Below are 26562 nucleotides of genomic sequence, written 5' to 3'. Positions count from 1 at the left end.
ATCTAATAACTGATGGACTGAGTAATATTTCTGGATTAAAATGAGGTTTATTGTACTAACATACTAACAGAAAATGCGCAATCCGCATTTAAACAAAATTTGACCAGTGCAAAAGTATGGGCACCTCAACATAAAAGTGACATTAATATTTTGTAGATACTCCTTTTGCAAAAATAACAGCCTCTAGTCACTTCCTGTAGCTTTTAATGAGTTCCTGGATCCTGGATGAAGGTATTTTTGACCATTCCTGTTTACATGGAATGTAAACATGTTCCGCCCCTACTCTGCTCATCTCCGCCCCTCCTCTGCTACTTGGCAGCTGCTTAGTGACGCCGCAGTGACGTCGCTATGACGCCGAACGCACCTCCCCCTTGAAGGAGGGATTGTTCGGCGGTCACAGCGACATCGCTGAAAAGGTATGTGCGTGTGACGCTGCCGTAGCGATAATGTTCGCTACGGCAGTGATCACCAAATGTTGCACAAACGACGGGGGCGGGTGCTATCGCGCACGACATCGCTAGCTATTGCTAGTGATGTCGCAGCGTGTAAAGCACCCTTAAGGGTTCGCTCATATCTGCGTATAAATATTCTGAGTGCAATCCGATAAAAAATTGGATTGCACTCACACCAATGTTAAACAATAATGAAAAAAATTGCAGCATGCTGTTTATGGTGACGTAAAACGGCAAGACTCGCTAATGCAAGTCTATAGTTGCGAGAGAAAAAAAGGATGACAAATGGACCATCTGTATGCCTTTTATTACCATTCTTCAGCATAGATCACTGTAAATGTCCTATAAATGATTGTGGAATAAAAGTTCCTGAGAATAAAACTCATTACATACAGATGACATGTGCATGACATATAAATAGTAGGTGAGAAAAAAATCCCACACTCACATAGCACTCACATGACATACGGAAAACCAATTTGAATTCACTTGTCCTACACTCCTGGATGAATATCAGAACGATTTTTTTGATACGCAGATGTGAGCGACCCCTAATATCGAGAATGTTCGTTTCTGTCGAATTATGTTCTTGGGTGATTGATGTCAGTGACTTGGGTTGTATAATGGGAAATGACTTTTAGGCTATGTGCCCACGGGCGCTCGTACCTGCGGATGTATCCGTAGGTACGAGCGCATGTTTCCCGCAGCTGCCCGCCGGCGTCCGCAGCTATTTTTAGCTGCTAGATTACAGCGGAATAGCTGCGCGAAACATGCGAACATTCACGCGGCTTACCTGCAGACGTCTCGGCCTCTCATCTCCATAGCGGAGGTCCGGGACATCCGCAGGTAATTCCGCATGAATAATTGACATGCAATTATACATGCAGATGCCTACATCCGCAGCATGTTCAGCAGCCGCACTTTCTGCAGCGTGGACACAGCACACCCCATGTCCCATAGGATAACATGGGGAGTGACTGTACATGCTAAAACCTGTGGATTTATCTGGAAAATCCAGAAAAATCCGCAGGTTTTCCGCGGCAAAATCCGCACAGACAGGCTCCCGTGGGCACATAGCCTAATAGATAATGTGATCTGAGCAATGTCAAAGTGATTCAGAAACATTGATTATTGAAGCTCCATGATGATGGAATATGTACATGTTGCATTTTTATGTCAATTTTATGGATAATGCGATTTAAGTTTGTGCTTTTTGTTATCCATAACAGATCTGTTGTCATTAATTTACAGGAAAAATTTGCCAAGACCTATGAAAGCTTTAAGATCATGTACACTGTAGGATATTCTATATCTGTGGGGGCACTTGTACTGGCACTTGCTATTCTTGTGGGATTCAGGTAGGTGGCTGTTATGGTTTGAACAATTCCTGTCTCCCCTATCCTATTTGTCTGTAAAAATCTCTGCAAATCTAATTCCATAACCGATCTTTCCTCCTCTGTGGGATACTCCCTAAATATGGCCATGCACATCAGACATTTTAGGTCAATTTTGCCAATTTTGACAGTTGCGTTTATAGACTGGCCAATGGTCATTTCACATCTTCAAACGGAAAAAAAGCATATGAAAGGATAGATTTTAACACTGCTGAACATTCATGTTTCATTAATCTGGACATGCATTTGGAGAAGTCAGGTCTAATTTACAGGTACAGTCATGGCCGAAAGTATTGACACCCTTGAAATCGTTCCACAAGATTAAGTATTGCTCCCAGAAAATAATTGCAATTACTCATGTTTTGTTATACACATGTTTATTTCCTTTGTGATTATTGGAATAAAACAAAACATAGAATAAAAGGCATATTGTACAAAATTTCATACTGTATATATATAAAAAAAAAACAACAAAATGGGTAGGACACAATTGTTGGCACCTTTCCAAAAATGTGGGTAAACAACTTTGTTTCATACATGTGAAGCTTACTCAAACTCACCTGTGTCAAGTTACAGGTGTGGGCAATATAACAATCACATGTGAAACCAGATAAAAAGGAGAGAAGTTGACTCAATCTTTGCATTTTGTGTCTGTGTGTGCCACACTAAGCATGGAGAACAGAAAGAGAAGATGATTTGAGAACCAAAATTGTTGAAAAATATCAACAATCTCAAGGTTATAAGTCCATCTCTAGAGATCTTAAGGTTCCTTTGTCCATGATGCGCAACATAATGAAGAAGTTTACAACCCATGGCATTGTAGTTAATCTCCCTGGCTGTGGACAGCAGAGAAAAATTGGTGAAGGGTTGCAATGCAGGATAGTCCGGATGGTGGATCAGCAGCCCCAATCAAGTTCCAGCGAAAATCAAGCTGTCCTGCAGGCTCAGGGTGCATCAGTGTCAACGTGAACTATCTGTTGACATTTGGATGAAATGAAACACTATGGTAGAAGACCCAGGAGGTCCCCACTGCTGACACAGTGCCACAAAAAAAAAATCTTGATTGTAGTTTGCCAAAATGTCCGTGAATAAGCCAATATCCTTCTGGAAAAGCACCTTTTGAACAGATGAGATCAAGATAGAGCTTTTTGGTAAAGCACATCATTCTACTGTTTACTAAAAATCGAATGAGGCCTACAAAGAAAAAAACAAAGTACCTACAGTTAAAAATATGGTGGAGGTTCAAAGATGCTTTGAGGTTGTTTTACTGACTCTGGCACTGGATGCCTTCACTGTGTGCACGGCATCATGAAATTTGAAGATTACCAAAGGATTTTTGGTTGCAATAGCCCAGGCTCAGAAAAGTGGGTTTGTGTCCTAGGTCATTGGTCTTCTAGCAGGACAATAACCCCAAACATACTTCAACAAGCACCCAGAAATGGATGGAAACAAAGTGCTGGAGAGTTCTGACGTGGCCAGAAATGTGTCCGGATCTAAATTCCATTGAACAAACGTGGAGAGATCATAAAATTACTATTGGGAGAAAACACCCTTCAAATATAAGACCAGGAACAGTTTGTAAAAGATGAGTGATCCAAAATTCCAGTTGAGAAGTGTAAGAAGCTGTGGGTGGTTATAGGAAGCGATTGATTGCAGTTATTTATTTTAAAGTGTGCAACTAAATATTAAATTTAGGATAGCAACAATTGAGTCTGGCCTATTTGAGGGGTTTGTGTGAATTATGTCCAATTTTCCTTTTTGTCTCTTTTTTTTGTGTTGTCCCAATAAACACAAAAGAAATAAACGTGTATAACAAAAATGCTATAATTTTCTTGGAGGCATAATTAATTTCCGGAACAATTTCAAGGGTGCCAACATTTTCAGCCGTGACTGTACATGACCAATTTAATGGAGGCCTGTGGCCATAGACATGAGATATTTGTTGGTAAATACAATCAGTTATGATGGGATCTGCAAGCTGTTTAACATTTTTGCTCCACCATAGACACTACTTTGTTGGAACTGCCAACAGGTATCTAATGTATATACTGTATGTGCCTAAACCCTGCTGAGGTGGCCATATAGATCTGACAGAATGCGAAGGGTAAATGAATGTGAATGGCAAATGAACAATGAGGCGTATGATACAAATGATCCATAAGAAAAAGATGGAACTGGTTGCTACAGACATAGAAAGATACTGTAATAACAGACATGAGTGGTATTTAGTCAGATGTTAGGTCTTTGTTGACTTTACCAATAATACTTGGTAATAAGTAATAGACACATTGGCTCTACATTAGAAAGGTGACTTTTAATTTCAGGCTTATTCACCCAAAACACTAACAACCAACACTATCTCTGCTATACCAGGGCTAGTACTTCCCATCGTGGAAAGGGTTATCGAATTGATTGGTGACCATTACTCTTACACCTGAATGATTCCATAGTTCTTATGTCTGACTATGTATTTCCATTTCTTGCAGTAAACTCCACTGTATGAGGAATTACATTCACATCAACCTGTTCATCTCGTTCATTTTGAAGAGTGTGTCTGTGCTAGTGATTGACACCATGCTGAAAACCCGTTACAATGAGAGTATTGAGGAGGAATACCTACAAGTCTGGCTTAGTAGTGAAGTGAGAAGAATTTATGTCTGTATTGAATTATTTTGGAAATTCATGTCATCAGAAATAGAAAAAAGAGGTCACTATTGTTAACTATTAGGTTTTAGCATCTCTTTGGAATCTTTTTTTCCAGTATCATCCATATAATTTGTAATGTACCGTCCTCAATGTTCCTTAGTAATGATGAGTAGGGATGGGCGATCCCCCGATGGTCTCGATCAGGGAGACTTGCCCGATCATTTTGTAAAGATCGGGATCGAGATAACACGATCTTGCGCCCCGATCACCGATCTTTGACTTTACAGTTATGGAATGGGGCAGGGAGGGCTGTAAAATAAAGAATATCGTTAATAATAAACATTGTCATTATACTTACAGGTCCCACGACGCGTTCTGCAGACTGTCTCCTGCCGGTTCTCCTTCCGAGTACGATCATTGCTGTACCGCCCGGTAACCAAAAGACCTTCCGTGACGTCATAGCATGTGACTAGTCACGTGTGAATGTTGTATTACCTCATTGGTTACAGACCGGTCACATGGCTATGATGTCATGCTAGGTCTTGTCAGTGCATCTCGCCGGTACGCGGTGCTCGCCCAAGCATCTCAGTACTCGAGATACCCAGCGATTGCCACGTACCGGCGAAATTCTCGTACACACACTCAGCTCCCCGTCCTTTACAGAGTCAGCCCACATGCAGGGATTTGCTGTCACAGCCGGTGGATAGCGGCGTCGTGAATCAGGTGATCGGAGATCATCGTTGCTATAGTAACCCGCCCGTCAGGTTACTATGGCAACGGTGGCAGCGGTGACATCACTGCTTACCAACCAGCAGCCTCTGATCACTCATTGAATGATTAGACGCACAGGGAATAGCAGCGTTCTTCCTCCCCTCTTGCATTCTGATACAGCAGAGCTAGATTGGTTGAAGAAGACAGAAGACCAGGATCGTGGAGGGGTGAGAGGGAGTAATAAACATGGAGTCCCTAAGTGTGTCTGTGTATTTATTTCTAATAAAGTATTTTTTCTCTGTGTGGTGTCTTTTTTTTAACCCTTTATTGGAGATTCTTAATGGCCGGGTCAAACTTGGCCTGACATTAAGAATCTATGGCTTAATAGCAGCTTGTAAAACAAAGCTGGTATTAACCCCTTATTACCCAGCATGCCACCAGGGCCGCTGCAAGAGTTGTATACAGCGCCAGAAGATGGCGCTTCTATGAAAGTGCCATTTTCTCGGGTGGCTGCAGACTGCAATTCGCAGCGGGGGGGTGGGCAGAAAGCTTGGGCCATCCTGCGCTGCAGATTCCAATCCTTAGTTACCTAGTTGTACCTGGCTAGACACAAAAATTGGGCGAAGCCCATGTCATTTTTTTTTTTCAAATTATTTCATGAAATTCAAGAAATAATTAAAAAAAAGGGCTTCCCTACATTTTTGGTTCCAAGCCGGGTACAAATAGGCAGCTGGGGGTTGGGGGCAGCCCGTACCTGCCTGCTGTACCTGGCTAGCATACAAAAATATGGCGCAGCCCACATCAATTATTTTTTTTTACTTTTTGGGCAAAAAACTGAAAAGAAAGGGCTTCCCTGGATTTTCCATTGCCAGTGAAGGTAACAGCAAGCAGTGGGGGGTTAGCAGCCAGCAGCTGCTTGGATTACACTTAGCAATAGAAAATGCAGCGGGAGTGCACGCATTTTTTTTAATTACTTTTTTAAATAGCTAAAAAAAATGTGCTCCCTGTATTTTGATTGCCAGACAAGGTAAAGTCAGGCAGATGGGGGTAGCCTGTAGCCATCCCTATTTATGTGCGCTGAGAATAAAAAAAAACGCGGAGCACTACGTCATTTTTTAAAATAATTTATTTATTTTTATACAACTATATATATATATAATATATATATATATATATATATATATATATATATATATATATATATATATATATATAATTATATATCTAATATATAAAGCTGAATGTGTGTGTGTATGTCCGGGATTGGCATCCGCACCGTCGCAGCTACAGCCACAAAATTTTGCACACTCACACGTCTGAACCCCGAGAGCGTCATAGGCTATATTTTGAGGGGAAATTTTAACCCCGCTCTTTACAGTTATTCGCCAAAAAATCTGCCTCCATTAAAGCGAATGGAGCTGGGAGCCACAGTGCAGCCAGAACTTCAGAAGCATGCGCACAGGGAAAGAGGCAGACACAGACAGAGTAAGAAACAGACATAGACAGGGTAAGAGACAGACACAAAGAGACAGACACAGACAAAGAGACAGACTGACAGGGAAAGAGACAGACAGGGAAAGAGAGGGAAAGAGACAGACAGGAAAAGAGAGGGAAAGAGACAGACAGGGAAAGACAGGGAAAGTGACAGACAGGGAAAGTGACAGACAGGGAAAGTGACAGACAGGGAAAGAGATTGAGACAGACGGAGAAAGAGATTGAGACAGACGGAGAAAGAGATAGACAGGGAAAGAGACAGACAGACAAAGAGATAGAGAGAGAGACAGAGAGATATATACAGAGGGGGAGATAGACAGAGAATGGGAGAGAAACAGAGACATCCCGGGCAGCGTCGGGTGCTATGTTGTGAGGTGAAATTTTAACCCCGCGTGTTCCAATTTACCAATCAATTTTGCCCCTATCTACATAATGGGGAAAAAGTGAAACAAAAAGTGTTGGGGGCAAATTGACAGCTGTCAGATGTGAACAAGGGGAACTTCAAGAATGAGAGCGATGGCGCCAAAGAGTATATACCGTACAGTTGCTAAGGTGGGGCCCCGACATGTGATACTCACCACACTCGGGGATATGAACACACACACACAAGGCGCCACACACTACCACGTGCTTGAGCACATATACCACCCTCAGCACACATTTCACCACACATACACCAACCTCGCCACATAATCGCCCTAAAACACACACAAGTCTGGTATTATCCTTCAAAAATAAAAATCTGATTAATAAGAAGCCAAACTACAAGAACAACAAATGTACCACATAGGAAATACGGCAGCTGTCAGTCACATGACCTGTCTATTATGTGTATGTGTGAGCTAATATATACTGTCAGGGGGGAGGGCTTTCTGTTGCCTGGAGATTTATCAGGCTGCCAATAGCAACCAATCACAGATTAGATTCTATTTTGCTACAGTTAATTAATCTGAGCTCTGATTGGTTAATATAGGCAACAATTTAATAATTACATTTCTATCTATTTGTTTTGTGTTTTTTGTGTGCAGAATACATTTTTGTTAATACATTCTATTTTGTTAACAGCAGTTATTAACCCGGGCGAAGCCGGGTAGTACAGCTAGTATATGTATATATATATATATATATATATATATATATATATATATACAAAATTGTCAGTTTTTCTGATTTTTCTTTTTATATTTTTTAGTACAATGCAAATTATTTTATTCTATAAACTACTGACAACATGTCTCCAAATTTCCAAGCAATAAATGTTGTACTTATTTTCTCAAAATACTAGTTTATAGAATAAAAGAACAATTTACATTTTACTCAAAAATATAAAGCGAAAAATCAGAAAAACATATATATATATACAGTATATATAGTGCAGACCAAAAGTTTGGACACACCTTCTCATTCAAAGAGTTTTCTTTATTTTCAGGACTCTGAAAATTGTAGATTCACATTGAAGGCATCAAAACTATGAATTAACACATGTGGAATGAAATACTTAAGAAACTGTGAAACAACTGAAAATATGTCTTATATTCTAGGTTCTTCAAAGTAGCCATCTTTTGCTTTCATTACTACTTTGCACACTCTTGGCATTCTCTTGATGAGCTTCAAGAGGTAGTCACCGGAAATGGTTTTCCAACAGTCTTGAAGGAGTTCCCAGAGATGCTTAGCACTTGTTGGCCCTTTTTGCCTTCACTCTGCAGTCCAGCTCACCCAAACCATCTCGATTGGGTTCAGGTCTGGTGACTGTGGAGACCAGGTCATCTGGCGTAGCACCCCATCACTCTCCTTCTTAGTCAAATAGCCCTTACACAGCCTGGAGGTGTGTTTGGGGTCATTGTCCTGTTGAAAAATAAATGATGGTGCAACTAAACGCAAACCGGATGGAATAGCATGCCGCTGCAAGATGCTGTGGTAGCCATGTTGGTTCTGTATGCCTTCAATTTTGAATAAATCCCCAACAGTGTCACCAGCAAAGCACTCCCACACCATCATACCTCCTCCTCCATGCTTCACGGTGGGAACCAGCCATGTAGAGTCCATCCGTTCACCTTTTCTGCAAAGACACGGTGGTTGGATCCAAAGATCTAAAATTTGGACTCATCAGACCAAAGCACAGATTTCCACTGGTCTAATGTCCATTTCTTGTGTTGTTTAGCCCAAACAAGTCTCTTCTGCTTGTTGCCTGTCCTTAGCAGTGGTTTCCTAGCAGCTATTTTACCATGAAGGCCTGCTGCACAAAGTCTCCTCTTAACAGTTGTTCTAGAGATGAGAAGGTGTGTCCAAACTTTTGGTCTGTACTGTGTGTGTGTATATATATATATATATATATATATATATATATATATATATATATGTATATGTATATATATATATAGTACACAATATATAGTTGTATAAAAATAAATAATTTAAAAAAATGACCAAGCGCTCCACGGTATTTTTGATTCTCAGCGCAGATAAAGTGGACGGCTACAGGCTGCCACCCCATCTGTCTCGATTTACCTACCTGGCGATCAAAATACAGCCCATTAATTTGTTTTTATTTAAAAAATAATAAAAAAAAAAAATGCATGGGCTCCTGCCGCATTTTGATCGCCAGTCAGGTAAAGCCAGGCAGCTGGGGGTTGGGAATCTCGGCAGCCCGCAGCCGCCCCTGTTAATGGTGCATTGTTTCTTAGGGCCATTTCTGGGTGCCTTACCCGGTTCGTCCAGTGGCCCTGATGGCGGTAGCATGCTGGGTAATAAAGGGGTTAATACCAGCTTTGTATTCTCAGAGGGTACTAAGCACGAAATTCATGGTGTCACGCCAAATTAGACATGGCCACCATAAATTTCTAGTAAACAGTTAAAAAAAGCACAAAACAGAGATTTTTTTTTTATTAGAAATAAAACAATAAAAACATTTAGAGACTCCACCTTTATTATAAAACAATCCTTAGTCCAACGTAGTCCACAGGGAGAGCATTGTCAGCTTCATCACTCTGTACAGACACAGTCTATACACAGTGAAAAGCACAGAGAGCCAAGTCAGCTCTGCTACATCGCTCTCTACAGAGCAACATGCAGCCTGACAGTGAGGGGATGATTGCACTTGCGACTCGCATATCCCCGCACAGTCTGACAATCTACGGACAGGAGCACAACAGCTGCATGGAAATACATGCAGCCGACCGCTCCTGTGGGCAGATTGTGCACCATGATCCGACACTCGCACAGTGACAATTAAAGTTCAGTTACCAGGACCTTCAATGACGTCATAGTCATGTGTCTAGTCTGTAAGCCAATCAACATTCACACCAGACGTTCACATGCTATGATGTCATTGAAGGTCCTGCAAGTCACTGATGGTTACCGGCAGCACAGCAATGGTCGCAAGTAGCAGGAGCGTCCGGGAGTCTGCAGGACGTGTCATGGGACCTGTAAGTATAATGACAATGTTTTTTTAATAATGTGCTTTTTATTTTTTTTACAGCCCATGACCCGATCTGGACCCGATCTCAACCTGACCTGTAACACGAGCCTCCCAGGAAAACTCATGGTCGGGATCGTGTGCACGATCACTATGTGATCGGTACGATCCCCTAGCTTTACAGATCGGGATCGCCCATCCCTAGTGATGAGAGACCACTACCATGCTCGGGTGCTCGTTACTTGAACGCACAGTTAATGCTTGGCTGGGCTCCACTTGTGTACCAAGTATAATGGAAATCAATATGGTGACTCGAACATTTTTCTGGACGATTTCCTTGAAAATTGCTTGAGTCCATCATTGACTTTGATTATACTCTGGTACTTGAGTTGAGCCTATCTGAGCTTCCGACTGCTCATTACAAGTACAGAGCAGCCGAGCATGGTAGTGCTCAGTCATCACTAGTTACGAGTACTGAGCACCCATGCATGGTAGTGCTCACTCATCACTAGTAACGAGTACAGATCACCCGAGCATGGTAGTGCTCACTCATCACTAGTTACGAGTACTGAGCACCCGAGCATGGTAGTGTCCGCTCATCACTAGTCCTTAGGTCTCATTGAATGTTTTTCACAGATAGAACACAATTATCTTTTTTTGTGTATTTTTGACTAGCTGTAGTACCTGGGCATTGCCTGGGATAGAAACTGTCTCTCTGTCTCTCTCCCAGTCTCTGTCTGTTTGTCTTTGTCTGTCTCTGTCTGTATGTCTGTCTCTGTCTGTGTGTCTGTCTCTGTGTGTCTGTCTCTGTTTGTCTGTTTCTGTGTGTCTGTCTCTCTGTGTCTATATTTAGTTGAATAAACCTGGTTCAGCTATCGAAATTATAGGTGCTCTGGAGAAATAAAGTCCAAAAATGAAAAAATACTTTGACACACTAAAATAGAATTGTGAAAGTGTCCAATATGGTGCTTAAAATTTTTTTTTTATTATTAATTATTTGTGCATCATCCAACGTTTCGACCCTGGTGGGTCTTCTTCAAGGACATAGGTCTATTAACATAGAATATAAGAGAGAAATACAAATAAACCAGAAAACAAAATGAATCATAATTGTGACATAGATAACAAGTCAATACATCATGTGACATCATATACAATGAAAAACAAAAATGCAAATGCAACCATATTCATGCATGATAAATACATACAATGTTACATTATTCAAATAGACAGAAAATGCAGCCTCCCATCTGATCAATCTTATTCTAAAGGGTCTCCTTTATGTCAAATGAGATCTATTAAAACATGAATAGTAGAGTTAATACTGGAGGAGGGACAAGAATAAATTGAACCTACCTATGTGAACTAGAAACACTTTCTTTATGCACCAAAGGAAGTCATGAATGTCTTTATAGATTACTTGCTGATAAATCTAGGGTGATGAAAAAGAATACTTGCATCACAAACAAGTAAAGTAACTTAATGAGGCTAAGAAAAAAAGGAAGGGTCCTATATTGAAGGAGGAAAGCTAGGGGTGAGTGAGTGCATACCTGAAACGACCTCTAGAAAGTAATGGAGCCTCAGTATTCCCACATGTGAAATAGTATAAGATCATGACATATGACCATCTATAAATGGATGACAGTACTGTTAGTATGCACAGGTAGAATAATAGCAATGGCATTTCCCCATGCCCATCTATTGCATACCTCTACAGGTGAAACGCAAAGTAAATCATCAAAGATGTTTGTGAAGCTTGCAATAAGATTCAAGGTAAACATATTTTTCTGTATATGGTAAGCTAATGTAGAAACAAGAGAGGGACTTAAGAACCAAATCATGCTATATATGTTATTTTTAGAAATTAATGATATATTCTCAATGGGAAATAAGTTATGGGCTCAGCCTCGTCAGAGGTAAAGTGACATTCCCAATATCAAGACAGCACGTACATATGAGTGAACATCAGTCACGCAGAAGATGCATATGGGTCTCGGAATCAGCCTCTCTGTCTCTCTCTATCTCTGTGTCTGTCTCTTTCTCTCTCTCTCTGTCTGTCTGTCTCTCTATTTCTCTCTATCTCTGTGTCTGTTTGTCTGTCAGTCTCTTTCCCTGCCTGCCTCGTTCCAGGTCTGTCTCTTTCCCCGTCTGTCTCTTTCCCCGTCTGTCCCTTTTCCAGTCTGTCTCTTTCCCCATCTGTCTTGTTCCAGGTCTGTCTCGTTCCAGGTCTGTCTCATTCCAGCTCTGTCTCTTTCCCAATCTGTCCCTTTCCCCATCTGTCGCTGTCTCTTTCCCTGTCTCTGTCTCTTTCCCTATCTTTTTCCTTGTCTCTGTCTCTTTTCATATTTTTTGTCTCTCTCCTTGTCTGTCTCTTTCCGTGTCTGTCTCGTTCCCTGTCTCTGTCTCTTTTTCTGTCTCTGTCTCTTTCCCTGTCTCTCTCCCTGTCTGTCACTTTCCCTGTCTGTCTCTTTCTTTGTCTGCCTGTCTTTCCCTGTCTGTCTGTGTCTGTCTGCCTCTGTCTCTTTGACTGTCTGTCTCTCTCTCTGTCTCTTTCACTTTCTGTCTGTCTCTGTCTCTCTCTGTCTCTTACCCTGTCGGTCTGTCTGTCTGTCTCTCTCTGTCTCTTTCCCTGTCTCTGTCCCTGTCTTTCTGTGCCTGTCTGCCTCTGTCTTTCTCTTTGACTGTCTGTTTTTCTCTCTCTGTCTCTTTCCCTGTCTGTCTCTGTCTCTCTGTCTCTTTCCCTGTCTGCCACTTACTCTGTCTGTGTCTATGTCTCTCAGTCTCTTCCTGTCTCTCTCTATCCATCTTCCCACCGACATCTTATTACCTCACACATAAGCTTCTTCTTATACCAACAATTTATTTTGTTCCTATAGCAACTACTCACAGCTACTATTAATAACCTATAGCTTGAAGCTCCATTGACTTTAATGGAGGCAGGTTTTTTTGGAGAGTAACTGTAAAGCGTGGGTTAAATTTTCCCATCAAAACATAGTTTATGACAATCCCTGAGTCACATGGGGTGTCTGTGCAAAATTTTGTGATTGTAAATGCGACGGTGCGGATTCCTTTAGCGAACATACACACACACATACACACAAACATACATATACACTCAGCTTTATATATTAGATGACCGTGTGTCCACAAAAAAATAAAGGAAACATTTCCACTTTGATCAGAATCACAGATCAGAATCACCTATACAAGTCTATTAGTGTGTAAAAATTATCAGAAATGGATCCAAAGTGGTACCATATTAGACAGTAAGGATAGATGATGATAAACCCACCAAACATTTAACTAAATAGCATGGTAAACTACTTTAGAAGTACATGAGAATGCACTTACGACTCTTAGATTCTATGTGGATTCCAATCATCGCTATAATATTTTTATTTTCTACCCTTTTTACCCTAAAACTCTCAGGCTGGGTGTCGAGCTGCTTCTGTTCTCATGCACTATGGAATCATCGCTAACTACTGCTGGCTGCTGGTGGAAGGGATATATCTGCACAACCTGCTGGTCCTATCTGTATTTTCAGAGAGAAGCTACTTTGCTCTGTATGTTTGCATCGGATGGGGTGAGTAAGGAGGTCACACACAAGAATTATAGATCAGTTCCATAAGCCTGCAAAGCTACTTGTCACACAGAGTTTTGCACAAACTTCACTGACTGTCATGGCGGCTTGAGCTGTGTTTACATTGCAGATTCTGACACTCCACCCAATGGTTTCTCTGGTGTCTGGGATCAATACAGGCAGACTCGGGTGTCAAGTTCCTGTGTGCTGATTCATAGGCAGGCTCGCAAGAGTTAATCTCTACTCGTCTGCTTGCTCCTTTAATCACAGGTTGTGAGGAGATCTAGCATATCTGCTCCCCTCCTATTTATGCTGGTGGAATCCTTCTAGCCATGCCAGCTATAGTTTATTCTATGTTGGTCTGTGAGGTGTGATGTCCCAGACTCTCTGGTGAAAGTTGTGCTTAAGTTGTGCCTATTGCTTTGAGCAGTTGTGGGCTTTAACCCGGTTGTTTTGTACTCTTATTTTTCCTCCTGAATCTCTTATTTTCTTTACCTTTAGTGTGTGCGTGCAGTGTGACAGAGTTTTGGTTTTCGCTTGTCTTTTTTTACCTGTGGTTTTCAACACACTCCTGTCCCATCCCTCCCTGGGAATAATGGGAGGGGAAATCAGATCAGGACTGATCAGGAGCAGGGCCAGGAAGGAGACTCAGGGCTCTCCACCATCAGGAGTATCCCTAAGGTTAGGGAAAGCAGAGGGCCCCCTAGGTTGAGGGTCAGCTTAGGAGCCCCAGTTCCCTGCTATTCCATAGTCATTCTGACACTACTAGTACCAGTATGTAGTAATTAAGGGATCTAGGATCCTTCCAATGTGGTGATTAGATGTTATGTTAGTGAAGAAGGCAACAGCACCACTCTCCGAGAAATTGTAGACAATACTGGTGATGGTGAGGAGGTCAACTAGTTTTGTTGGGTTATCCACCTGCCATCCCATGGGAGTTCAAGAGTAAACAAACTTTCCCAGGCTCCTGAATAATAAATCTGCTCTGCAAAGTATCATCATGGAGGCCAAACATTTATTGCAATACAACTAAACATATCTTCAGAAGTCTAAGGAACCAGGGTAACTAAGATGCTCAAAATCACATCAATATTCCAGAAAGCTCCACTCCAAAAGGAAGAAAACTGTCACATATAGTAAACTTCCCCGTAAAACTGACCAGAAAAATGACTTCACTATAGGCAGCAAAAGGACCAAGTAGATAATGAACCTGCTGCCTCCTTAAAAACACTTCTACTGTCTATTAAGTTTTGTGTCTCATCAGTATAGAATAAGCTTCTGATAAGCTTTGTGAGATGTCATCTGGATGTCATGGTTGGCAGCCACATTATCTAGTTTTCCAAGAAGTCAACAAAACTCAGAAAAAGCTTAAATAAAACAAAAAACCCCACAAAATTTAATTTTATTATCATTGCTTTTTATCTTAGAATATGTATTTTACACATAAGTATTAGGGATGATCCAATATCACAAATATTCGGCAATATTCGGCTTCGCGAATATCCGACGAATAGGCCACCGCTATACGAATATTCAATGCGCAATGTAAGTCTATGTGAAGCCCGAATAGTTGCTATTTGGCAACCATTCGGTTTTCCCATAGACTTACATTGCGCATCGAATATTCGCAAATAATCGAATAACGGCGACCTATTCGGCGAATATGGGCGTTGCCAAATATTTGAGGTATTCAATCATCCCTAATAAGTATATAAGAAATTTGGAAGAATCAGAGTTTCCAAATCTCCGTGTTTTTTTCATTGAATTTTTTAGTGTGTTTTTTACGTGTTTTCATCACGTTTTTGATGCTGCGACTTTTATCTCTTTTTGTTGTGTCATATTTTACATAAAGCTGCTTTGTTATATATACTTCCAGTTATTTTGCTTTGAAAAACCTTTATTAACACAGTCATGTGCAGAGTACATACATTTTTAGAGCATTTTTCAAAACGCACTAAAAAGGGACATACGTTCTTTATTTGTAGATTTTCAGCATTTCCACATCTAATGCTTTTCTATGGGAGATATCCGCTCATAAAACATAGCGTACAGAGAAACTGACGAGAATTCAATCACGCACTGCAAATCAGTTTACGCTGCGTAAAAAAGCACAGTGCACGTGAGAATTGTATAAATCCCATCCATTTTACTAGAACTGGAAGAGACTGCGTTTTTATGTGTAACAAAAATACGCAACATCACAACCTCACCGAAAAGTTATCATGGGATCTTTACCTAAGGCAACATGATAGTTCTACAGTTTTCCTATGGAGTCCACATGACAGTGTGCTTGATTTTATGGATTTGTCAGCAATACATGGTACTAAAAATGGCTGAAAGAACTAATTAGAAAGGGTACACAAACTGTTGGCTTTGTATTCCTCTATTTCAATAAAATATTTTTTGTGAACTTTAAGCATTTCGCACACCAATTCATCCTAGACTTGACCTATATTTCAAAGAGAATCGCACAATCAGCAATGCTCTGATAAATATCTACTGTGTGCACCATTTGACAACCTAACTAAAGGCTGCCTAAAGTTCACACAGCAAAGATCTATTTTTTTTTTAGGTCTAGTCCTAGTCTACTTTAAAGGTATTAGGACATATGGACAATTAGATGGGGTTCTCCTGCTTTGCCCTAGAATAGAGAGGTAGTCCCTGTCCATCTATAATATCACATATAATACCTTATATCACAAGCAGTGGATGCTGAAAAGGGAAATGCTTCACACCCACCAGGGGTGTTGTGAGCGAGACTTGTGTATCTGTGGTAAAAGAGCCTCATTAAAGTGAACCTGTCAGATGTAATATTCACTTTACTGCACCATGAGCAGTTCTGGGTGCATATTTCTATTCCCTGCCTAACTAACCCTGTATCTAGTAAGATAGATAAGCGATCTTTAGAAAAAGTATTTCAAGAGATCCTATATGATATGCTAATGAAGCCAGTGACAAGTCGCAATGGCGTTGCTTCCCTTGCTAGTCGGCTCCCTTAGCATGTAAGCATGCCCCTGTGAGCGTACTAACATGCTAATGAATGTGCAGCATCAGAAGACAGTCATGCTCATCTCTCTGCTGCCATCGTGTCTGACTCCTGGATTTCGGCTCAGTGCACATGATCCTGGACTTTCGGTCAAGCCGGGTGTACATGTCTTGGCTTTAAACTCATGTAGTGCACATGACCAAAGGTTCGGGATCATGCGCAATGAGCCGAAATCCAGGATGCGATGGCAGAAGAGAGATGAGTGTGACCATCCTCTGACGCTGCTCATTCATTAGCATGTTAGCACACCCACAGGGATGTGCTTACATGCTAAGGGGGCCAACCAGTCAAGGAAAGTAAGACCCTTGCGACTAGTCACTGGCCTCATTAGCATATCATATGGGATTTTTAGAAATACTTTTTCTAAAGCTCTTTTTATCTGTGCTACTGTATACAGGGACGGTTAGGCAGGGATTAGCAATATACACCCAGAACTGCTCATGTTTATCGGGGTTCATATTGAACCTGACAGGTTCCTTTTTAATTTGAGATGATCTATCACCAACACCATCTATTCATGAGATACTGGTCCACCCAGGAACAATCATAAAGATGACTTGATTTAAGGGAATTAAGTATAAATCTTTGCTCGGTCCATTGGATTTATGTTACTTAATTAGTATTGTCTCTTATTCAGGTGCTCCACTCTTATTCATCATTCCTTGGGTGGCTGTGAAATATACCTACGAAAATGTAATGTAAGTATATGTAAGAGGTCCGCTAGACGTTTATTAGGTTTTTGCTCTGATTATTTTCTACTTCTGTTTTAAAATGATCTGGGATTATCTGAATTAGAAATACTTATAGTTACTATATGATATAAAAGTGTAAAACATTTTTATTAAATAGTTAATAAATTTCACTGATGAGGACCTATCAAACTAAGTAGTAAATTAAAGATTTATTAATATAAAATGTTAAAAAAAACCACAACCTACGAATAGTACATTTGTTAAATATAGCCTGAAGCATATAGAGATAAATGCGATCAAAGGTTAAGGATCAGGAAAGACTGCGTCCCCAGGTACGGATCCAATTGTTACCTTCGCAGCCCCCCATAGTTACTGAAATATGTAAGAACGTGTATGAGCAGGGAAATAACATCAGCTGAGACGTAGTGCAGGGATCACAGGTAACGCTGATGCAAGTTGATTCACAGAAAATGAGCTCTGTTTATTTAAAAGCTGTTGCGGATGATAAGACTCATTACTGCTTGTCACAGGGACTGGCCAATTTCCTGAGACGCTCTGGAGCAGAGCCAAATGTCAACAAACGTCGCTTAAAACCATGAATCTGTAGTACAGCTATTAGCTAGCACTTCTCTCCACTGCAAATCTTCATTATACACTGGATTTATAACAACTCTGCATTTGTCCGAGAGTAATGTTATTGTAATATTTCAATTTTCTCACTGGCCAAACAATAACTGACTTTCTTCACTTCAGGTTCAGCTTTGCTGTGTAGACTTGGACAGAGTCAGCACATTCACTTCAGAAGGGAACGAGGGAAACATCTGTTAGTTAATGTTGTCTTTTGTCTACGGCTATCACAGCCTAACAAAAATCCTCAACCCCTATTAAAATACAAGTTTATTATAAATTCTTAAAAATTCCCAATAAACACACAAACAAAAACAATAACACAGGGTCAGGACAACCCTTACATCAACTGATACTAGAGTGAAGGGACGGGAGGGGGGGGCCCTGATGACCCTAGATAGGAGGGTGTCCCTACCTAGCAATGGAGGGAATGACACCTTAAGTTTACGGGCGCCCCCGTTCCACGTCGACTATCAATTATTTTGTCTACGGCTATCACAAAGTTTTCGCACATAAAAAAGTGTTAATAGAACAATGTGTAGAAAGTATTTTTGACTACAATTCGAGACAGTCTTGCACATATATTTGCCGTATATGTTCTGCATATACAGCATGGATAGTTGGTGTGTTGTCCTGCAGAAGGTCACATAGTCCCAACAAGGCATATTAAACATACTTGCCAAATCTCCGGGAGCAAATCTGGTTAGCAAATCTTCCAGGCCCCACTAAATTTGCCCAAAATTTCCAAGAAAATAGTGAAGCTAGAATATTTTTTTTTATACAGAGAGGCAGTGAAACAAACATGGGAAGGTCATGAATTTGGTAACAGAGCACAAATACATAAAAAATGATCAGCAATGTATTTGGCATGCGGGAAATACTTTTTATCTCCTGGATGGTTGCCTTGGTAAGTTGGCAAGTGTGATGTTAAGTATCAAAGACAAAAATATGCCATAGTGCTGATTTATAACTGCATATCTTTTGTATAACAGTTTTAAATTGCAGTTTTACACTAGAAGAGCAGATCTTCTGGATTAGATGATCTGAATTTTGTATTTAAAATATAATGGGTTAATGTGGATTCAATTGATTTGTTCTTTCATTAGAATTCTTAAAGTCTATAGGAGCCAAGTGAAATAATTAATAATTGGCCTGTGATCAGTATAAAAGGCAGAGCGGTACATACCTTAGGTGCAATCTGTCCAGCTCAACAGTTAAGGCTACTTTACACGCTGCGATATCGGTACCGATATCGCTAGCGTGGGTACCCGCCCCCATCTGTTGTGCGACACGGGCAAATCGCTGCCCGTGCCACACAACATCGCCCAGACATGTCACACATACTTACCTGCCCGGCGACGTCGCTGTGATCGGCAAACCGCCTCCTTTCTAAGGGGGCGGTTCGTTCAGCGTCACAGCGACGTCACAGCTGCGTCACTGAACTGCCGCCCAATAGAAGCGGAGGGGCGGAGATGAGCGGGACGTAACATCCCGCTCACCTCCTTCCTTCCGCATAGTGGCCGGGAGGCAGGTAAGGAGAGGTTCCTCGTTCCTGCGGGGTCACACGGAGCTATGTGTGCTGCCGCAGGTACGAGGAACAACTTCGTTACTGCTGCAGTAACGATTTTTGAGAATGGACCCCCATGTCACCAATGAGCGATTTTGCACGTTTTTGCAACGATGCAAAATCGCTCATAGGTGTCACACGCAACAGCATCGCTAATGCGGCCGGATGTGCGTCACAAATTCCGTAACCCCAACGAGTTCGCATTAGCGATGTCGTAGCGTGTAAAGCCCCCTTTAGTCAAGAAGTAAGGGAGCCAACATCCTCCACATCTACCTCCAAAACAGCAAGCACCTTCTGTCACAGACCCTTTATTGGACTGTAAAGGGCCCATATTGTTCTTGCACAGGGGCCTTATTCTGTCTGTGTCCACCCCTGATAGAAGGAATGACCTTTGGTGATGAAGAAAAATCTAGACAGTCAGTGGTATTAATGACTATTGTACATCAGCAAGAAATCATTGTCAAAATGAAGAACATCTTTTAACCAACATTTTCATGTTTCTGTATAGGTGTTGGACCACAAATCACAACATGGCATTCTGGTGGATCTTACGGTCTCCTGTGTTCCTTGCTATACTGGTAATTAATGGTCGAAATGATACCCCATACTACAAAAGAGTGTGCAACTGATCATTAAGGTGCTAAAAAAAGGATCTTACATTATTGAAATAGTCCCCAATTCGAACTCATAAGGGAAAGGCTAGTAATAATTGAATGTCAATGTCAATTCATGCTTCATTTGGCTCTGCGTGCATGTGTTTTCAGGCAGTAGAGTGTGCATGTGTTTTCAAGCAGGAGAACGTGCATGTGATTTCAAGCAGTAGAGCGTGCATGTGTTTTCAAGCAGAACATGCATTTGTTTTCAAGGAGGAGAACGTGCATGTGTTTTCAAGGAGGAGAATGTGCATTTGTTTTCAAGGAGGAGAACGTCCATGTGTTTTCAAGGTGGAGAATGTGCATGTGTTTTCAGGGAGGAGAACGTGCATGTGTTTTCAAGGAGGAGAGCAAGCATGTGTTTTCAAGGAGGAGAACGTGCATGTGTTTTCAAGTAGGAGAACGTGCATGTGTTTTCAAGTAGGAGAACGTGCATGTGTTTTCAAGTAGGAGAACGAGCATGTATTTTCAAGTAGGAGAACGTGCATGTGTTTTCAAGTAGGAGAATGTGCATGTGTTTTCAAGTAGGAGAACGAGCATGTGTTTTCAAGTAGGAGAACGTGCATGTGTTTTCAAGTAGGAGAACGAGCATGTGTTTTCAAGTAGGAGAATGAGCATGTGTTTTCAAGTAGGAGAATGAGCATGTGTTTTCAAGTAGGAGAATGAGCATGTGTTTTCAAGTAGGAGAACGAGCATGTGTTTTCAAGTAGGAGAATGTGCATGTGTTTTCAAGTAGGAGAACGAGCATGTGTTTTCAAGTAGGAGAACGTGCATGTGTTTTCAAGTAGGAGAATGTGCATGTGTTTTCAAGTAGGAGAACGTGCATGTGTTTTCAAGTAGGAGAACGAGCATGTGTTTTCAAGTAAGAGAACGATCATGTGTTTTCAAGTAGGAGAATGAGCATGTGTTTTCAAGTAGGAGAACGAGCATGTGTTTTCAAGTAGGAGAACGAGCATGTGTTTTCAAGTAGGAGAATGAGCATGTGTTTTCAAGTAGGAGAACGAGCATGTGTTTTCAAGTAGGAGAATGAGCATGTGTTTTCAAGTAGGAGAACGTGCATGTGTTTTCAAGTAGGAGAATGAGCATGTGTTTTCAAGTAGGAGAACGAGCATGTGTTTTCAAGTAGGAGAACGTGCATGTGTTTTCAAGTAGGAGAACGTGCATGTGTTTCCAAGGAGGAGAACGAGTATGTGTTTTCAATTAGGAGAACAAGTATGTGTTTTCAAGTAGGAAAACGAGTGTGTTTTTCTCAGGGCAGATCTGGTAGGTCTCCTCAATAAGATAGATGGACACTTTGAAAAGATCCTGTTAACGATGTGCCCGAGTTTTTCTTTACCTGTAGTGAAGATTCATTTCACTGCCCACGTCTTATTTCTCAGTTGTCTTGCTGGCACTCAGCTGTGACCAGTATGGTAACCCAGTGACCTATTAACAGTGACCCAGAGTTAGTGTTGAAACACTGGGACTTAAGATGCACAGCTCCAAGTTACTGTATCTGGTCGTTAAAACTACTCATACCACTATCAGTACTTCGTCTATGGTAATCTGATTTAGAAATTGTAAGTAATGATACATATATATATACAGTGCCTACAAGTAGTAATCAACCCCCTGCAGATTTAGCAGGTTTACACATTCGGAATTAACTTGGCATTGTGACATTTGGACTGTAGATCAGCCTGGAAGTGTGAAATGCACTGCAGCAAAAAAGAATGTTATTTCTTTTTTTATTTTTTTTTTTAAATTGTGAAAAGTTTATTCAAAGGGTCATTTATTATTCAACCCCTCAAACCACAAGAATTCTGTTTGGTTCCCCTAAAGTATTAAGAAGTATTTCAGGCACAAAGAACAATGAGCTTCACATGTTTGGATTAATTATCTCTTTTTCCAGCCTTTTCTGACTAATTAAGACCCTCCCCAAACTTGTGAACAGCACTCATACTTGGTCAACATGGGAAAGACAAAGGAGCATTCCAAGGCCATCAGAGACAAGATCGTGGAGGGTCACAAGGCTGGCAAGGGATACAAAACCCTTTCCAAGGAGTTGGGCCTACCTGTCTCCACTGTTGGGAGCATCATCCGGAAGTGGAAGGCTTATGGAACTACTGTTAGCCTTCCACGGCCTGGACAGCCTTTGAAAGTTTCCACCCGTGCCGAGGCCAGGCTTGTCCGAAGAGTCAAGGCTAACCCAAGGACAACAAGGAAGGAGCTCCGGGAAGATCTCATGGCAGTGGGGACATTGGTTTCAGTCAATACCATAAGTAACGTACTCCACCGCAATGGTCTCCGTTCCAGACGAGCCCGTAAGGTACCTTTACTTTCAAAGCGTCATGTCAAGGCTCGTCTACAGTTTGCTCATGATCACTTTGAGGACTCTGAGACAGACTGGTTCAAGGTTCTCTGGTCTGATGAGACCAAGATCGAGATCTTTGGTGCCAACCACACACGTGACGTTTGGAGACTGGATGGCACTGCATATGACCCCAAGAATACCATCCCTACAGTCAAGCATGGTGGTGGCAGCATCATGCTGTGGGGCTGTTTCTCAGCCAAGGGGCCTGGCTATCTGGTCCGCATCCATGGGAAGATGGATAGCACGGCCTACCTGGAGATTTTGGCCAAGAACCTCCGCTCCTCCATCAAGGATCTTAAGATGGGTCGTCATTTCATCTTCCAACAAGACAACGACCCAAAGCACACAGCCAAGAAAACCAAGGCCTGGTTCAAGAGGGAAAAACTCAAGGTGTTGCAGTGGCCTAGTCAGTCTCCTGACCTTAACCCAATTGAAAACTTGTGGAAAGAGCTCAAGATTAAAGTCCACATGAGACACCCAAAGAACCTAGATAACTTGGAGAAGATCTGCATGGAGGAGTGGGCCAAGATAACTCCAGAGACCTGTGCCGGCCTGATCAGGTCTTATAAAAGACGATTATTAGCTGTAATTGCAAACAAGGGTTATTCCAAAAAATATTAAACCTAGGGGTTGAATAATAATTGACCCACACTTTTATGTTGAAAATTTATTAAAATTTAACTGAGCAACATAACTTGTTGGTTTGTAAGATTTATGCATCTGTTAATAAATCCTGCTCTTGTTTGAAGTTTGCAGGATCTAACTTATTTGCATCTTATCAAAACTGCTAAATCTACAGGGGGTTGAATACTACTTGTAGGCACTGTGTATATATATATATATATATATATATATATATATATATATATATATATAGTATATTCCCCTATAAGTCTCCTGACCACTCCCCTCTAAAGTACCTCCCCTTAAACTCTTGACTCCAAGCACTTATTAGCTTGCTCTGCTTTTTAACCCATTACCCATGACTCTGCTTAGGGCTCCGTTATTCCTTAAGAGGGGGTTTATTACCATTTCTTCCCCAAATTTTATATTACCCTCACTTTTTATTATTTAGAGTTCACATCTTGGTAGATCAGTTAAAGGGCTTTTTTCCTTTTCAGCATTCTGCAGGCCAATAGAATGCCTGTGTTAAAAATAAAAGAAACAGGCTGTAGTGAACCTGCCAGGATTCAGTGTTGTGTTTCTCCAGTGATAACCATTTATTATAATTTTAGCTATTGGAAGTGAATTTAATAACTTTGCCCAGTTTAAAAAAAATCTGAGGGCAAAGCCCTCCTTAACTATGACTGCCTAAAAATAACTGCAGTCACCACAATCCAAGGACTTAGATGCATTAAGTGCTATAATTGTCCTTTATCTTCTCCCTCCTAATTTGTAAGTTCTCAAAGTCTTTTAAAATGACCTGATGTCAAACAGTTTCTAATAAAACCACAGAACTCTAGCACGTACCTTCACATCAGAATTCAGGAGGGAGATCAAATGCTAAGAATCCAATGTCATTAGATCCGTCCTTGGGGATCTGGGTAATTCTGTCTTTCCTCAAAGAGGAGAGAGATCTTTGTTGCAGTATATCAATAATGACCTTCAGTAATGTTGCCACTAGAACCTCACAATATATATATTTTTTTAAAATTTTGTTCATCTAATCTATTATTACTAGATGAGAAGATCCATTACTTATGGGACATATTTCAGTTTTATTGTTGTTTTGTAGCAGACCAGTAGGATGTTGACCTGGTGACAAGGTTGCATGGTTAACTTGGTCCATTCTATTTGTGTGACATCCTTGTCAGTACCAGTCCCCTACGTTTCGGCATCTGTTGCTGAGTGGTGTTGCACCTTTGTTGCAGGTGATATGGCCTGTCAATGTTGTAGTCCTTTGTGATTCTCTGGGATTTATGGTGCTGTCCTGGCTGGGTTGATGGCTAAGCGCTTGCTGTTAACCCTGGACAGGTTTGATGGCTACCTAAACACCTGAATTCCTGTTTCCATTGCCAGTTATAGTTCTCCTTGCCCTGGTTCACATGTGTTTGTCTGCCTTTCTCCTGCTAATTAGTTTCCTGTTTGACCTCAGCCGATATTCTGACCTTCCACCTACCTGATGTTTCTGCTGCCATTCCAGACTCCCTACTTTTGGTGCAGTTCCAGACCAACCTTTGCTAGCCAGATCCACCAGCTAGGCTACCATTCACACTAGATGAAGGATATGTCAGTCTTGTATGTTCAAGTAACCTTAATGACACCATTCACCTGGGTGACTATGTTTTCCTATTTCTTTTAGATCAATTTCTTGATATTCATGCGGATTATCCAGATTCTGTTGTCCAAGATGAGAGCTCATCAGATGAGGTACACAGACTATAAACTCAGGTGAGAGACATGTCAGCTCAGCAGGATAATAGCAATGCTAAGAGACTACAGGAGCACAGAGTTACTATATATTCACAACTGAAGGGCCAGCTTATATTGGAGAATACATGTGTGAGATACAAATTCACATTTCTCACAATGTCTCTCCTCAGGTTGGCCAGGTCTACACTCACCCTAATCCCTCTGCTCGGAATACATGAGGTGGTCTTTGCAGTGATCACAGATGAAACTGCACATGGGACTCTGAGGCTGGTTAAACTCTTTTTCGATTTATTCTTTAGTTCATTCCAGGTAGGTTGGTTCTCTAAATCTTTTTCTGTCTCCATTTCCCAGCAGAACCTCACATTGCTCAATGTTTTGTCCGCAGGGTATGCTGGTAGCTGTACTGTATTGTTTTGTCAACAAAGAGGTAAGTGAGGGTACTTTAGAATGGGTGGTGGGACACGTTAGCCTGTATACAGATAGCAAGAGATCCAGAAAAATCTCTTTTCAATGTTTGGCCAACAATATTGTGCCTTGTAATGTTTTTTTTTCTTAAAGAGCAACCTTCAGTCTATAAGAGCAGGCCTCTGAAGTAAATATGTCCATTCCCTATGCCTATTACATAACAAGTAGCGTATGTCTATGGCTCGCTTAGTGGGTAACACTGGAATTTAGATTTCTCCACAACTTCTAAGGTCGATCTCATGACTAAAATCAGGAGTAATCCTGTAAATAACATGAGATTAAAGCATAACACAATTTATGGCTATGTGCGCACAGTGCGTTTTTCGCGGCGTTTTTGCGCGTTTTTCGGGTGCGTTTTTGGCCTCAAAACTGCAGGACTTTGCTTCCCCAGCAAAGTCTATGAGTTTTAATTTTTGCTGTCCGCACACATCTGTTTTTTTTCAGCTGCGTTTTTGTGGTGCCACAAAAACGCAGCATGTCAATTATTCCCGCGTTTTTCACTGCGCTTTTCATCCATTGAGTTCAATGGGATATTGAAAGACGCAATGAGAAACGCAAATAGCTGCGTTTTGGTGCGTTTCTAAGACCAAAAACGCAGCTATAAACGCAGGAGGTGGGTAGTAAAGTGACGTGTACAGGAAGAGGATTCCTTCTGTCAGTATATACAGAAGCGTGAATCCTCCCGGTACCGTCACCGCTGCGTCCACCTCCCGTCCTGTGCATGTATGCTGCCGTGCGGCGTGATGTACAGGCAGGAGGTGGAAGCGGCTGCGAAAACAAAAGTTAACAGTAGAAAAAAAAAAAAAAAAGTTATACTCACCTGTCTGCAGCCTCCCGGTGCCATGCCCGCTCCCATCTCCTCTCACGGTATCGCCGCTCCGGCTGTGTGCAGACGGCCGGGAAAGCTCCGATGGATGCAGGACCTGGCGATGGATCACCTGATGCAGTCACCTGACGCATCAGCTGATCGTAAGTATCGCGGTGACGCGGGCGCCCGGCCGGTATCAGCGGATGCGTCAGGAGACTTCATCCCTGATTACCGGCAGCTGCTGCAGCGATCGGACAGGATCAGACTCCCGCCCCATCGCTGTAGG

At 41.4% G+C, this 26562-nt stretch overlaps 1 protein-coding gene across 2 annotated transcripts in view; it reads left to right on the top strand.

The window, feature by feature from the left end:
* Window positions 1–26562, top strand: part of GCGR (glucagon receptor) — a 130727-nt gene that overhangs the window by 96979 nt on the left and 7186 nt on the right. For both annotated transcript variants that reach the window (XM_075347451.1, XM_075347452.1), the window contains 8 exons: window positions 1704–1810; window positions 4333–4486; window positions 13542–13695; window positions 17376–17436; window positions 20133–20202; window positions 24933–25021; window positions 25174–25312; window positions 25389–25430. In XM_075347451.1, coding sequence (XP_075203566.1) covers window positions 1704–1810; window positions 4333–4486; window positions 13542–13695; window positions 17376–17436; window positions 20133–20202; window positions 24933–25021; window positions 25174–25312; window positions 25389–25430 — 816 coding nt within the window. The remainder of the gene's footprint in view (window positions 1–1703; window positions 1811–4332; window positions 4487–13541; window positions 13696–17375; window positions 17437–20132; window positions 20203–24932; window positions 25022–25173; window positions 25313–25388; window positions 25431–26562) is intronic.

This window comes from Anomaloglossus baeobatrachus, chromosome 5 (assembly GCF_048569485.1).
Source record: "Anomaloglossus baeobatrachus isolate aAnoBae1 chromosome 5, aAnoBae1.hap1, whole genome shotgun sequence".
Classification (NCBI taxonomy): domain Eukaryota; kingdom Metazoa; phylum Chordata; class Amphibia; order Anura; family Aromobatidae; genus Anomaloglossus; species Anomaloglossus baeobatrachus.
Note: the sequence above shows the minus strand (reverse complement) of the source record. Positions and strands in the feature narration are given on the sequence as shown.